The sequence below is a fragment of the Girardinichthys multiradiatus genome, chromosome 6 (genome assembly GCF_021462225.1).
Source record: "Girardinichthys multiradiatus isolate DD_20200921_A chromosome 6, DD_fGirMul_XY1, whole genome shotgun sequence".
Taxonomy (NCBI): Eukaryota; Metazoa; Chordata; class Actinopteri; order Cyprinodontiformes; family Goodeidae; genus Girardinichthys; species Girardinichthys multiradiatus.
Window position 1 is genome coordinate 2,052,386 of NC_061799.1, and position 16,562 is coordinate 2,068,947.

Genomic DNA, 16,562 nt, shown 5'->3' on the forward strand with positions numbered 1-16,562 from the left:
TGTATTGTGGTATATTTTTATTTATTTTAGTTTTTTATCATACTTGGACAAGGAAAACCAATAAAGTATACAGAGCACATTATATAAATCAAGATGTTACTCTGCAGTTAATATACGAGGCAAAACGTTGATGCAAGCACAAACATGGTCCGACATGGGTTAACAAGAAGCGCTTAAAGAATTTGGGGTGTCATCACTTTGGCACCTAATCCATGAAGCCCCCGTACCTCTTCTGTAGCCCACTTCCATTTTCCCAAGATGTTTTTAGAGCCCCACCACTCTTGCTGCTGTCTACGAGCCATTCGGGCCTTCCCACACGCCTCATGAACCCTCCGTAGCGCTTCTTAAGACCATGACCCAAAACTGACTGAAGGAGATTGCCCACGTCCCCTTCAACATGACCGATTCCATACCTCTTCACTGCTTTCTTTTCATTACTACCTTCATCCATGCCATGGTCTTTTGTAGTACTGATACTCTTCAAGATTCCCAGTCGAATGTTTTCTTCCTCATTGTTGTTTTCCAGATTATTCAGTGCCCCCTGGGCAGACGACGAACGACGGGACATGAAACCTCCATAACGTTTCATGAAGCCACCATACTTTTTATCAATCTGGTGTTTAGGTAAACTGACAGCCTTCACAGCCATCATTGCATCCACAGCTTCCTGGTTTGGCTGTTGAAGGGGTTCAGCATCCACAGAAACATTGTCATCAGTCTCAAATAAAAAGTCCTGGCACATGCGAAGTCTCTGGATATCCATCACCCCCTCGCACTCAAGTGAGCATGTCTGGAACAAAAACAAAAAGAACTCAAAATTATGACTTTCACCATCAGGTTACACATTTCTTTCAAATGCTCTATTTTTGTTAGTATTACAGTTAGTCTACTTCTTAAAATAACTGTCTCAATTAAAAGATATGAGAACATTTTTAGTCATTTTAGAAAATTGTTAAAAATGTATAGCCATGGCACAAGCAGAGGTAAGCAATGGCTACCTCTGGTTTATTCCTTGGAGAGCATCACTGCCATGGAAAGGTATGGACTGAAAACAACCATTTATTTATTTTTTTTTTTTTGTTTAAATTGGGATAATCAGGTTTAGACAATGCCTTGATAAATTGTACACTAATAAAACCACCAGAAAATGGTCAAGGTTGTTATTTAAGACTTTTTGAATATATTTGATATTTGAGAATAAGAAATGTTTACATCACTTTGGAGTTGTTTTGATACATGGATTATTAAAAAACAAAAAAAGAAAAGAAAACCCAGAGAGCAAAGTGTACCGGAGTCAAATTCCTTTTTTGTATGTACGAACTTGGCAATAAAGTTGATTCTGATTCTGGGATAATCCAGTTAATGATTTTTCTCTTAATGCACCTGTTGGGATAGCCCCTACTGAAATCCTATTGAAATGTCATCTTAGGCATGTGTACAGCTTTAAAAAAAACAAACTCTGTATTCATTTAGTACAATTGCTGTACTAAAAATCCATATTCATATATACTGTATGTTTATGAATGTCACCGCTGAGCATTTCTACATTGAGACTGTAAGTTGCGACTCTGACCTTGATGCAAGCCTGTAGCCTGACATGGTTTTCATGTACTGTAAATGTCTGTCAGTATCATGGCTGTGGGTTTGTTGTTGTCTCTGTGTTTTTCACTTAGTTTACAGGTTTCCCCCTTTGGTGTTTGGAGCCAAACAGACCTGATGGACCTGTTCCTAACTTATCAAAGCTGCTAGATTTAAGGAGGTGCCTGATGGCTATTCTATGGTGGCTGAGAAGTGAAAACCAACATTACCAGATCTGAAACACTTTTAAAAAGCCAAAGACAAATTAACATTTGGGATAACATATTTGCAGTTAAAAAAAAAAAATTACATTTGAGAAAACACATTTCAATTTCAGAAAACAAATTTACATTTCAGAAAACAAATTTACATTTCAGAAAACAAATTTACATTTGAGAAAACAAATTTACATTTCAGGAAACACATTAACATTTCAGAAAACACTTTAACAAAACATGAAACACTTTTACAAATGACAAAACCTTATGGAAAGGGAATGTACCAACTCCGACGCTGACCCGGAGGTGATAAAGGGAGCGCTCATGGTGACCCAAGATGAACAGCAATTGTGTGGTCGGTCCTTAGAATCTGAGAGACAGAAGCTCAATTTGTGGCAGCAGCAACTAGAAATGGTCCTTCCGCCACCAGAAGGTGCAACAGGGTGCCAGAACAGCAGTAATAGCCTCTAAGATGCTGCTATGCCGGCTGCCGCTGTGTTTTGGAAGCCACTGCTGATTATCGGAAAATGGGCTGTCATTACAGGTTTAGGTACTGTGTTAGGGTTTTTATATCTTTTGTATTGTTTATCACTCATGTAAGTGCTTTTCCTTCCTTACATGTTACAGGAAGGGAGATGGTCACAAGAATGAGTTATGCTTTTATGCTTTTATTATTTTATTAGCAGCATCTGGGGGCTATTCACCAGGTCCCCACTTCCCACTTCCTCTGTTTGTTTATAATCAAGACAAATGAACCCTAACCTTTCTGACCCCACATACACACACACACACACACCCACACACACACCCACTCTGAATGTTGTTTGAACTGTGTGTGACCAAGCATGTATAAATAAAGGGAGAGGGGGCTAATACTTCGTAGTCTGAACTGCAGAGCTACCCTTGCAAGTAAATTGACTGTATCGTTCTTGCCTCTGAGTTGACTAAATAATACCTAACATTAATCTGGTCCTTCGAGCCGGATATTATAAGAACTAAACTGATTTTATCTTTCTTTGCAGTGACTGGCGGATCTCCGGGAACAGCCTGACGTCGAGTTAAGCGCTGCCGCACAGCCGCACCTAGGCCTGGTGGCTGAAAGTGTGTGATATTCGCATCTGGCCGGTTGGTTATTGTCTTGCTCGATGCCAGGTGACTCTGGAGGTCCGACAGAGTCACCTAGAAGTCAACTCCGAGGTGAGATAGCTTTAAAATACAGTACATGAGATAAGAGTAAGCGCTATAGAAATAAAAGAAGAAAAGTACTTAAAACTCGTTGGTAGTGTGTCGCCGGTAAGGACACTGCATTGGGAAGGTTTTATTTTGCCGCAAAGAAATAGCGATAAATTTAGGTAGGATCTCGCCGTAAGGAGATTAAAAATGACTAGGTGGTTCCGCCGTAAAGTGAACTGGATTATTTGGTTGGTAACATTTCGCCGTAAGGAAATGAAATGAAATGTTGAATAATAAGGGAGTTCATAAACTAAGCTAGATCGACCATACATATTGCTGAAGGGACATAAATATGTTAAAATACTAACTGTGTGAATGCTGTTGTGTGTTTGGAGGACTAAACATTTTTGGAAGAATCTTAGCAAGATTCTATTGGTCCTGTTTTCTTTTGCCCAGATTAAAAATACCTTTTATCTGGGACATTCATACTCTACAAATATATCTGGGTGAGAAGTTGCTCTGTATTATTATTATTATTATAGTTATTATTTTATTTTCTTTATTACACATTAACCATCATCTCCTAAAAAATTAAAGGAAAAGGTGGGGATGATTGAATTAAATGTGCTTTAATTTAGGAAGATAAGTTTGGTTTTTCACAGAGTGGAAGTTTGAGTGTAAATAAGTTAAATAGTTTAAATAGTTTCAAGTAAAACAGTTGATGGATGGAGATGAGAAAAATAAAAAAGCATAAGAAAAAGATTAAAAAGCACAGAGTACATCAATTAAGGTGTTAAAGAGTTAAACTTTCCTGCAGGAAGTTTCGTTTGTCTTAAATATTGCGATCAGTCGGAAAAGAAAGGATTATAGTGCATGTTATGGTGGACAACTGACTGACTGACTGATAATATTTCTATGTGCAAAATCTGAACCTATACTAAACTTTGTCTTCTGCCTCTCACACATACACACATGTATGGGATTTGAGTGCAACATCTGCGTTTTTGAGTCTGGACTTTAGAAACCTGCCGTTCTCATGGCTACTCCACCAGAGATGCTTCTCCAGCATGGCCTGAAAGAGAGGGAGCCTGCCTGCTTGCCTGCCTGCCTGCTGCTGCAAATCACAATGTGAGTTTCTACCAGAACAAAACTCAGAAGAAGTCTGGCCCAAACCCACCGAGATGGACAACGATCCACGCTGTTTGCCAGAGCCAGAAGAGCGATACACTGGATTTATATTGAAAGCACATCTTATGTGGGCAGAAGAGAAACAGGCCGGAGCAAAGTTCTTTCTCCCTCCTGGAGAAGTTAAAGTGGACAAAGAAGGATTGAATATCCCACCAACACACCTGAAAGGCTTGGGTTGTTTTTGGCCTGATAGAGGACTGTGTGCCTTGACAGTCTGACTCTGGAGCGATTAAGAAACTGATGGGGGTAACGTACAAACACACACACATTTGCATAAATCTTTTCCTATTTTCTGCAACGAAGAACGCTTATTAACCGCTGCTCATGTGATACGCTTGCTTGACGTTGACAGATATAGTGGGTTAAAATATTATTTTAGGGTTAGAAAAGTATCTTCAAAAGGGTGATAATTTAGCTCATTTGATACTTTCCAGTTAATTCTTTTAGAGAAGCAAGTTCTCTTTTGTCGTGGAATATTCAAGGTCAATTATTCTAGTTATTAAAAGTTATTAAAAAGCAGAAAAAGTAACATCTCCAAAACTCAGCAGTAACGATGTGTTTCTATGTCATTCTCAGGACAGATCTCATGAAGGAGCATTTTTAAAACCCATTCCATGCGTAAAACCTGACGGGTCTCCTTCAGGCATTATTTTCTGTTGTCAGAGTTTGTATCCCATAAATCTAATGGGTAGAGACCTCATTAAAACAGGCTTAGTTTTACTGCAGATGGTCTTCATACAGTCTCTGACACAGTACTTACAGTGGGGTGCAGTTTTGTCCGCAAGTGCTAACTTACTCTTATGGAAAGTACAAATTCATTGTTTTCACAGCAGCTGCTGGGAAGAGGTTATATTAGGTTCTTTTTTCTTCCCTCTTCTGATTCATGCAGCGTGTTGAGTTACACTGTACCTTATATCAGGTCCTGACAAAAAACTATTAAAGGCTTGGTTCTGCAGGTTCTTTTTTCTCCCTTTGGGGAAGGAAAGGAAACCTAATCAGTTCTGTGCTGCACAAAACTATTAAAACACTTGTTGTTTTCTAAGATATAACCAGCTAAAACTCTTAAGAATTTTGAGAGTAACTGGTTTTGTTAAACACATTTTCCTTGGAAAAAACAAACCTTTAAAATGAGAATGGGAAAAATTGGGTTATTTTTGAAGGTAAGACAGTGGTACCACACAAAAATTAAACTAATCTCATGTTCCCTAAAAGACTGCATGAAAAGGCCTTCAGAACCGTGGAGTTATTTTCCAACACAGTACCAAGTTTTTAAGCATGCTTTTTCTTTATTTTAAAACAGATCTATGTTTTTGTTTTGTTCTTGGTTTTTTAGCATAATGTTTGTCTGAAGCTTCTTATGAACTGGGTTAGGAGCAAATATGATCTAAGGTAAATTAGGAGCTGTGAACTAGTGATTTTTAAATCTGATTATTGTCCAAGCAGAAATAATACACTAACAGGTCTGGGGATATTTAGCCAATCCTCCAAGAGAGCCAACACCATTGTTCAATGCAGGAGTACTCAACCTGTGGTTCCTGGACTCCTGAAGCCCGCAAGCCATAGATTTTGGGTCCATAAAATCATAATACTTAATTAAAGGTAGACTGATTTACCTATTAAAATAGATCTAAGCCAATGATGGGTTCCAGTCATTTGGTGGTTTTGAAATGCAATAATACTCAAGATTTCTATTCTGGGGAACACAGATTGGGGTTGAAGAGTTTTGTTTTGGAACCAAGGTTAGGATTTTTATAACGGAATAAAGATAAGTAAAATCCTTCATTTTAGGAAAAGAACAGAAATAAAGGATCTCTCAACACTAAAGAGGATGGTCGGCTCAAACTCCAGTCTCCTTGTTTGATTTCTTAGGGTTTAAAGATTAAAAGAATACATAGGAGTAGAAAGGTACACAAGGTAATTTCAGATTACTAAATTATAAAATATTGGAACATTTATGAGCATTTGGATTATTAAAGAAGGGTTCTAGTAATAATTTTCTCCCCAACTCTCAAAATTTAAATAGCCAAATTAAGGAAAATTATGTGTGTCTTCCCTTTGAAACGCTATGTTGGAAAAAGTCCAGTTTGGAGTCAAACTTCTTATCTTAATTTCTGATTAAGTCAAACAGTGCAGTTTTTGTTTTGTTTGGGTATACCATAAAATGTCAATGCCGGCTTAAAATACTTCTTTGCATTTAACCTGAGCAGAGAAATTCTTGAATGCAGCTGCGATCAAATTGAGCCAAACAAAAAGAGAACTATAACAATAACTCTCAGGATTGTAGTTATTATTACAGAGTTACAGTACAAAGAATTGGCAAAAGGTTTCAGCATCAGTGAATTTGGATTAATTTAAGAGAAAACTGTTGCTGTGCTTCTAAATAGATTGAGATCTATTTGGATTATGTGCACTCATCTTAAAAAGGATCCTGAAGATTGTTATAACAAAAATGATCAATTATAGCATTAAAAGATATGGCTGAGAAAACATATTCTGAAAAGAGATTGTTAAAAATTTCTTTGACTTCTTGAAGCTTCAAATTTGGCCATTTGTCTGTCTTTGATGTTTTGTCTTTGTTTTGTTGGAATGAATGTTTGTTTATATGTTGCATGACAAAATAATCCATGTTTAGAATATTGTTTCTAAATCCCAGATTGATTAAACTTTGAATTTTCAGGAGAGATAAGAAGGAGCTTGTTTCTGAGGTATGTATATGTTAACAGTTTTGCAGTTTAAGGTACACTAAGATGGGTTGGAATGAAGAAACTGTGGGTCCGCCCATAAGCTGCCCATCAAAGGTTAGTTCTGCCTGACTCCGCCCACCTACCAGGTTGGTTTATGCCTTTGCTGTCATGGAAACACTCAGCACCTCCCTTCCTGAGTTTTAACACTGTTTAAGAGACAATAGAATCAAAAGGCTTGTAGTGATTGTTACCTTAAAAACATATTTTTTGTATAATAATTAAGGATGTAGCATGATATTTAAATTTATGTGTTTTACTATTAAAAGGTTAATGAAATAGTTTAAACTAGTTTGAAGAATTAGTTTTACATACTGGATCATTGGTGATTTATTAGATTAAAAGTTTTCCCTGGTGCCTTTAAGCTAGCTGACAGTTCAAGATATGCCAAAAGTAAGGAACATATTTTTGATAAAGAATCAGAGTTATGATTTCATATTTGACAGGAATTATTTATTAGATTAAATTTGTAGAGTGTATGCGTCAAAATTACATTGGATTTCCATTAATCTAATACTTATACAAGACAAATCAGGATGATGTGTGATTTATTTCTAAGTGAAATATTGATGAACTGAATTACTGAAGTTTGTGTTTTGTTGTTAATGGAACTGAGTTACAGTTAAAAACATCTGGATTTTATTTATGTTGCTTTCGTTAAATTCACAGAGACACATAGTTATGTCAGAATTCATTTCTTTGGTTCTATGTAATGTGATCTTGGTTACTAGAACATTTTTGTTCAAACTTTTTGCTGAATTGTTGCATGGGTTGGACCCTGCGCCAGAAGGGGGGAATGTCAGAATAAAGTAACATGGGGATATTGCCAAGATAAATTTTTTCCGTGAAGATAGGATGTTGTTTTAATGTCAAAACCTGTCCACTGTGTTTTCTCAAGTTTCAGAGATGGTGAAGGCTTCATTACCAGGGACAGCCACTTGCACCCTCCAGTCCTTTATCCCTGGCGACTGGATTCTGCTCAGAGAATCTAGGAGGAAACACTGGAAGTCCAGGTGCGAATGGCCCATATCAGATCCTACTAGGCACCCAGGAAAGCTGCAGGAAAGCTCCTCCAGCTTCATCTGGCTTCCAGGACACAAGTCATCTTTCAACTGGATCATCCACGGCCTGAAAGGTGTGAGGACAGCGGACCACCACAAGACAAAGAACTGTAAGCTGATCATTGGCGAGTGATTGAAGAGGTGGTTGAAGAACACTGTTCTTACAAGGGCACAACAATCCCTTGGGCAGTGCAATGTTATTTTAGAATCTACTTAAGGCCATCGCATTGCCTGAAAGTTAGAAATCATAAGGTCATTTGCCTCACTGCACACACATCACAGTGAGAGACACATAGGAAACATACAGAGAAGACCTCTACACATTTGCACATAACCTTTCTCTGGATGATGGACTGGCGACGTCTGCAACAGAGAGACAGTCAAACATGCGCCATGATGCTTATTCTCCTTAATTTCTTAACATTTGGTGGCTACTAGGCGCTCCTTTGCCTGGACAGCAAGGGTCAGCCAAATTCTTTTCTCCCAGCGAAACTGACTCAGAGGAGGAAATCTTGGATGCTTTTATCTAACTTTATGGTATTATTACAAATTTGAAATGTGTTCATTTCCGCCGTTGTTATAATTTGTTTTCAGTACCAGAAGAAAGGAGTTGTAATGGAAATTCTTGTATTAAGTGCTCTAAGGAGTTCCAAAGTGTATGACCTTTAGGTTACCTCTCTTACTTCAGAACATCTGTATTAGAGGAGGAAGCTGAAAAACCAGTATCAGACATTTAATGGCTAAAACCCATTCCTTTTGGGTGATGTCTCAGGAACCAGCAGATGGTCTGTTATCCCTGACCTGAGGAGGGTTTAGGGTCATAAAGCACAAACTCTTTTAAGTTGAGATAACACCCATATACTCTTTAAATACTGTGTGCAAATGTTGACACCACACTGAACCCAAAGCAGATGACTTTGCTGACACAGAAAAGGTATATTTTACCGAGCTACAAAATAAAGACCACTACTCCTATGATGACATGTTGTAAATGAATATATCTTCAATGCCTGAGTGTATTCATAGTTGTACTTCATAAATAACCTTATAGCAGAAAATCGAAAGAAGTTGCTGTTTAAGTGAAATGAGAAAAAGTGCAATGATGATATGAACAAGGCTTGTTTTAATTCTTTTTACTTTTATTAAATTTTGTTTTCTTTGTTTTATTATATTGTTTCACTCTGCCATGATTGGTGGTCGCCTAGGGGCGGAGGGACCGTGTAAGTGTTTCCCACAAAATAATCTGCTTTCCGTCCTGTGGGTTTGTGTTCACACAGAGTGTTTTCTTTTATATGTATTACTCATGACTTATTCGTGATAAAACAGGGGGGACTGTTAGGGTTTTTATATCTTTTGTATTGTTTATCACTCATGTAAGTGCTTTTCCTTCCTTACATGTTACAGGAAGGGAGATGGTCACAAGAATGAGTTATGCTTTTATTATTTTATTAGCAGCATCTGGGGGCTATTCACCAGGTCTCCACTTCCCACTTCCTCTGTTTGTTTATAATCAAGACAAATGAACCCTAACCTTTCTGACCCCACATACACACACACACACCCACACACACACCCACCCTGAATGTTGTTTGAACTGTGCGTGACCAAGCATGTATAAATAAAGAGAGAGGGGGCTAATACTTCGTAGTCTGTACTGCAGAGCTACCCTTGCAAGTAAATTGACTGTATCGTTCTTGCCTCTGAGTTGACTAAATAATACCTAACATACTGTTATTCAGTAGTTACTTTCAAATGATGATGTCATTATTAGTTATTACTTAATAAACAGTGTTGACCAATGATATAAGGTGGCTGTATTTAGATGGAAACTAAATTTGTTTTCTGAAATTGAAATGTGTTTTCTCAAATTTAAATTTGTTTTCTGAAATGTTAATTTGTTTTCCGAAATTGAAATGAGTTTTCTGAAATGTAAATTTGTTTTCTGAAATGTAAGTTTGTTTTCTAAAATTGTTGTGTTTTCTCAATTGTAAATTAGTTTGGGGACATAAAAAAAAGTTGTGATGTTGGTTTGCACCTCCCGGCCACCGTATTATTCGACATCTGGGTGTCAGCCCAAGTAATCCTCTCGTGAATCAAAAACACAAATAAACAAACTGCAGTACACTTACCTGGATTGCTCACCTGATTCCCAATATCATCTTATTACAGCTCCGTTCTGCTAAAAAAATATATTCAAATTAACTTACCTGTCAGCTCACCTTCCATTGCCTGTTGGCCCTGCAACAGTGGAACCCAGCTGGAATAATCTCTCGAAATCTCTCACCTTTCTACCTAGACCAGCAACAATTTTCGAAAGTATCATCTCCTCCCTAGCCATCATTGCATCCACGAGCTGTAAACCATTCATTTGTCCCATTATTCATTATTTATGTCCCATATCTGTTCCCTGGTCAGACGTGTCTTTCTCTTTAGGACTCTGATCCACTGATAGCAAAGTTAAAAAAAAGTGTTACTGACAGTGAATTTCTAAATGCTTTTCTGTGTATGTTTGCAACAAATATTTGTAATGTTCCTTTAAGTTAACGTATTTGATACAGAACTCAGTGGAGCGGAAGTAATGTTCAGTCCGGACTTTTTAGAGTGTGACACAAGCAAGAAACGACCATGCTCAGTGCGGATTTCTGTATCTCATCGCCATCTTCATACAGAGCTTAAGTGTTTAAAGGACACGTGTCAAATATTATGGTTAAGTTATATGTTGAGTCAACTTTTTGATCTGCTCGTTGAGAAGTGTGAAGTGCAGCTCTGAAGTTGATCGTATTTCTCCCGTTTGGTTACAGCAGGCAATGAGGTGCAGTCAAGGTGTCTGTTAATTTGAGTTTCCATGTAATGTAATGAAACAGACATTTTAGGTTTGAAAATTCAATATGTACTAGTTACGGTGTTATTGTAAGGTATGTTACAAGATATCTAAATTCCCTGGATGTATAAGAAAGTAATTATTGGTTGCTGTTCAGGAATTGTGACGTTCTAAATGCAATTTTTGTTTATTCTCACGATGGCAATGCTGAGTGATCCTGTTGGAAAGCTTGGAATAAACCATCTGTATATAAAGAACTTGTCCTTGTGGTGACTGACAGGAGCAACAGTGAGAACTTGGCTGCTCCGTGTGAGTGGACGAGAAGGAAGTGAACACAACCCAAGTCCAAGGTGCCCACAAGAGATGTCATTGCACATGACTCCTGCCTCCAGCCAAGAACAGGTTTGAATGTCCTAACAGTACTAAGGAAAGACACAGTGTTCTAGTGCGATGCAGAAAATTAAGCTGAAGATCACCTGCATGTTGGGATACTTTAAAGTGCAAGCAAATAGGTCTTAAGGTGTTCTCATTATATCTCTATCAAGAACATTCAAGTTTACCATAATTTAAAGACTTGAAATATTTGTGCTTTCACATTATTGTTGGTAATTTCAGACCCATGCTAACATTTAAGTTTCACAAGTTTTAGACTTTAAGTTTGTAAGAATAGACTACTCAAGGTGTTCACTGATATTCTGCAACTTTATCTTCTGTCATTAATACAGTTTAACTATATTTATATTATCAGTCTCTAAGAGGTGCTAATTTAGGCAATCAGAAATTGAATATGCATTGTTCATTTTTGTGCTTTTGCTAAATCAACCCAAGCACATTCATTCCCCAACTGTCTCCAACATGTCACTCACAAATGTATCTAAAGATGGTGATAAACATGAGGAAAGGAATAATACCAAAACCCATGAACATCCTCCACTGTGCACTTCTCCTCCACAGGACATAGATGGCCTGCAAGAAAACCAAGCAACATTAGAGGTTCAGCCATCAATGAGTAAGTGTCCACAAACTATGCAGGATGTAGAACAAGCACCTCGCAAAAGCCATCGATCACGAACATTAACTGAAAAGGGAAGAGAAATGTTGAAAACCAGGATTAAAGAGTTGGGACAAAGCTTCAAGATTAAGTATGAAAAGTGGAAAGTTCTAAGAAAGGATGCACATCATTCACTTTCTGGCAGCTGTTCAGATGAAGAGCTACAAACCATAATAAACATCTCTTGTGTCCAGAGAACTAAATACAGCATATGAAAATTGGCATAAGGTGGACATTCCTGATAATAATGCACGACGCAGCATTGATAGTAGTGAAGAGATAACAAGAAATGTTATTGAGACTGCAAGATGTTATTTGAGAGGAAAGAAACCAGTTAACACGCAATTTATTGGACATGAATCTGACTTGATGTCTGAGAAATCATATCACACCAGCAAGCACTCACAGAGCTCTAGTGCATGCAAAGAGTCACAAACATCATCAAGAGTCACCTCCAAGCATTCCAGTGCAACATATGTGAGCAAACAAGAAGCTGCAGCGAACATTGCTGCAGCGGAAGCAACTCTGGAAATTATACATGAAGAACAGTGTCAACAAGCAGAGCTATTAAGACTAGAAGCTGAAGGTAAAAAAACAGATTGCAGAGCAAACGGTTGAAGCTTGTAGACAACGTTTAAGGATGGAAGAAGAAGAAGCCCTGATAAAGGTGAAACTGGAGATGGAAAATGCTGCCAGGTGGAAAATTTTGGAAGACAAGCGAAAAGAACTTGAACGGTTGGAAGCAATCAAACAGCTAAGTGCTGCAAAGGCATCAAGGCAAGTACAGGGGTTGGACAATGAAACTTAAACACCTGTCATTTTAGTGTGGGAGGTTTCATGGCTAAATTGGACGAGCCTGGTAGCCAGTCTTCATTGATTGCACATTGCACTAGTAAGAGCAGAGTGTGAAGGTTCAATTAGCAGGATAAGAGCACAGTTTTGCTCAAAATATTGAAATGCACACAACATTATGGGTGACATACCAGAGTTCAAAAGAGGACAAATTGCTAGTGCACGTCTTGCTGGCGCATCTGTGACCAAGACAGCAAGTCTTTGTGATGTATCAAGAGCCACGGTATACAGGGTAATGTCAGCATACCACCAAGAAGGATGAACCACATCCAACAGGATTAACTGTGGACGCAAGAGGAAGCTGTCTGAAAGGGATGTTCGGGTGCTAACACGGATTGTATCCAAAAAACATAAAACCACGGCTGCCCAAATCACGGCAGAATTAAATGTGCACCTCAACTCTCCTGTTTCCATCAGAACTGTCCGTCGGGAGCTCCACAGGGTCAATATACACAGCTGGGCTGCTATAGCCAAACCTTTGGCCACTCATGCCAATGCCAAGCGTCGGTTTCAATGGTGCAAGGAGCGCAAATCTTGGGCTGTGGACAATGTGAAACATGTATTGTTCTCTGATGAGTCCACCTTTACTGGTTTCCCCACATCTGGGAGAGTTACGGTGTGGAGAAGCCCCAAAGAAGCGTACCACCAGACTGTTGCATGCCCAGAGTGAAGCATGGGTGTGGATCAGTGATGGTTTGGGCTGCCATATCATGGCATTCCCTTGGCCCAATACTTGTGCTAGATGGGCGCGTCACTGCCAAGGACCACCGAACCATTCTTGAGGACCATGTGCATCCACTGGTTCAAACATTGTATCCTGAAGGCGGTGCTGTGTATCCTGAAGGCGGTGCACCAATACACACAGCAAGACAGGCGAAAGATTGGTTTGATGAACATGAAAGTGACCCCATGACCTGCACAGTCACCAGATCTAAATATTATTGAGCCACTTTGGGGTGTTTTGGAGGAGCGAGTCAGGAAACGTTTTCCTCCACCAGTATCACGTAGTGACCTGGCCACTATCCTGCAAGAAGAATGGCTTAAAATCCCTCTGACCACTCTGCAGGACTTGTATATGTCATTCCCAAGGTGAATTGACGCTGTATTGGCCGCAAAAGGAGCCCCTACACCATACTAATAAATTATTGTGGTCTAAAACCAGGTGTTCCAGTTTCATTGTCCAACCCCTGTATATGAACAACATGAAGATTCAGAAGATGAAATCAGGCAGTTGCTACATAATTGCAAACAGGAAAGGGAGAAGGAAAGGGACAGATTTACCTACAAGGGTCAACATTTTAACTCACCAGAGCTTCCTTTTCCACAACATACTGTTACACAGCCACCGCATGATGGCAGTATTGCAACACTTGCTATGGTGTTGGCAGATTCTATCAGTGCCAGTCGACTTCCTATGCCAGAGCCGACTATATTCAGTGGTGACCCACTGAAGTATAAGAACTGGAAGGCTCCCTTTCAAACTTTGATAGATAGAAAAAATATACTGGGATCTGAAAAAATCTACTATTTAGGCAAGTACGTTGGTGGACCAGCTAAGGAGGCCATTGAAAGTATGGGAAGTTTTAGAGGAAAGATTTGGAAACTCTTTCCTTATTGCAAAGGCCTTCAGAGACAAGCTAAATGCATGGCCCAGGATTGGCTCCAAGGACAGCTTGGAGCTTCAGGAGTTTGTGGACTTCCTGCATAACTGTGAAGCTGTTGTAACCCAGATTAATTGATTAGAGATTCTTAATGATTGCAATAAAAATCCTCTCCAAGCTTCCCGACGGGCTGACTTCAAGGTGGAACCGAAAGGTCTTGATAATAGAAGAAGAAATTGGAAGATTTCCAAGTTTTAGCCAGTTTGTACAGTTTCTCATTAAGGAAGCAAAGATTGCATGCAATCCGGTTACGTCACTTCATGCTTTGAAACAATGTGATGGGGAAAGGATCAAAATGCAAAGAAAGCAGGGTCATGCAGCGAAAGTTCTATTAACAAACAGTGATGAGAAGAGTGCCAAGTTAACTTGTGCATTTTGTGAAAGATCAGGTCACAGTTTGTACAAGTGTAGAAGATTTCTGGAAAAAAACACAGCAGAAAGACACAGGTTTGTTCAAGAAAATAAACTTTGCTTTGGCTGTCTCATCATTTGAGATAGTGTAAGAATAGAAATACATGCAGCACATGCCAGAAATGGCACCCGACTTGCTTACATGAAGATCGAAGAGAACAGAAGTTTGAAAGAGTAAAGGAAGGTGATAGCTACAGGAAAAGAAATGAACCAGTAGAAGAAGATGGACCAAGACAAATGAGTTCAGCATGACAACACCAGTACTCAGACATCGGCAATTATTCCTATGTGGGTTTCAGCAAAAAAGGAGCCAGACAAAGAAACACTGTGCCCTCCTTGATACACAAAGTGACACAACTTTCATTCTTGAAGAAACAGTTCGTTTTCTAAAGGCAAAAGGCGAACAAGTCAAACTCAAGTTATCTACCATGCCCTCTAAGACCACTGTTGTAGCATGCCAAAGGCTCTCTGGTTTGCAAGTCAGAGGATCCAATTCAGAGAAGAAAATAACTCTTCCGACAGTTTACACAAGGAAATTCATTCCTGCAATTAGAGATCATATCCCTACACCAGAGACAGCTAGGGCATGTCCTCATCTTGAGCACACTGCTGATAAGTTAGCTCTTCCTCAAAGTTTCAAGGTTGGCTTACTAATTGGCTACAACTGCTCACAAGCTCTTCTACCTAGAGAAGTGGTGTCTGGTGAAGAAAATCAACCATTTGCACAGAGAACGGACTTAGGATGGAGTATAATTGCATATTCAATTCAATTCAAAATTAAATTCAAAGATACTTTATTGATCCCCGAGGGGAAATTAGAAATCCAGTACAACCCATCCAAACATACATCATGACACAAGACAAGGGAGACGGGTCACCGAGGCTTTGCTGCCCACTCACAGGCGCTGCCCTTGTTAGATGAGAAAAGAGGCCACATTAGGTAAGTAGAGGGAAAAAAAATCATATTTCACACTTTATCCTTAGCAGGATAGAGTTTGAGATTGCAAAAAAACCTCAGCACAAAGAAGCAACAGTTGACAAAACAACATCATGCCGGGAACGGTGAAGGTGGTGTGAGGGGGTGCATATGTTTATCTTGAGCATGTGTGTGTGTGTGCGAGTGAGTGTGTGCAAGTAATTCCATGAAGCACTGTCACAGAGGCCATTGTCCTTGATGGTTCGTTGGAATGTTCATCAACCGGCCAAGTTCTGAGCAGGTCCACAGATGTCCTCAGGGAAGGGAGGGGGGCAGAGGGAGCAGAGCGTCATGTTTACATAACTTCCAGGAGAAGTTGAAGATAACCAGCCATCAAGGCCGCGCAGGGGAGCCAGATTCAGAAAAACAATAATTATTTGGGTTAGGCTGACTCTTAATTTTCCGTCAGCCTTGAGAGTCTTGCTGGTGCTTCACAAAGGCGAATCCAAACAGCCAAATTCCTGGTCTTTCTGCCAGATTCAAGCGAACAACTTTCTCCAAGATTTATACCATTTCACCCCTGAGTCCAGGAACCGCAACCTGCCTGCGATCCTGTATAAGGATCACATCCAGTCTGCGATTTAGCTCACGTAACATCTCAGTCTGAGTGTTGATCGCTCTGAAGATCCCATCACACATGCCAGGCAGCCTTACAATGGCCAGAACAGCTGCTGACATTCTCCGAATTTCTCGATATGCCAGGTAACCGCTGACTCCAAAAAGCAGAAATCCTGATATCAAACATCCAATTATATACACATCTTCCACATCCTCATATGGCAGCCCATACATAGATGGTGGAGATGTTATTGGAGTGAGCCATCAAGTTAT

At 39.3% G+C, this 16,562-nt stretch overlaps 1 protein-coding gene across 1 annotated transcript in view; it reads right to left on the minus strand.

Annotated features, from left to right (window-relative positions):
- Window positions 1-16,562, minus strand: part of LOC124870278 (proenkephalin-A-like) — a 71,450-nt gene continuing 54,888 nt past the window's right edge. The window contains exon 3 of the mRNA XM_047368870.1: window positions 1-790. Within this exon, the coding sequence (XP_047224826.1) occupies window positions 206-790 (585 nt within the window). The 3' untranslated portion in view covers window positions 1-205. The remainder of the gene's footprint in view (window positions 791-16,562) is intronic.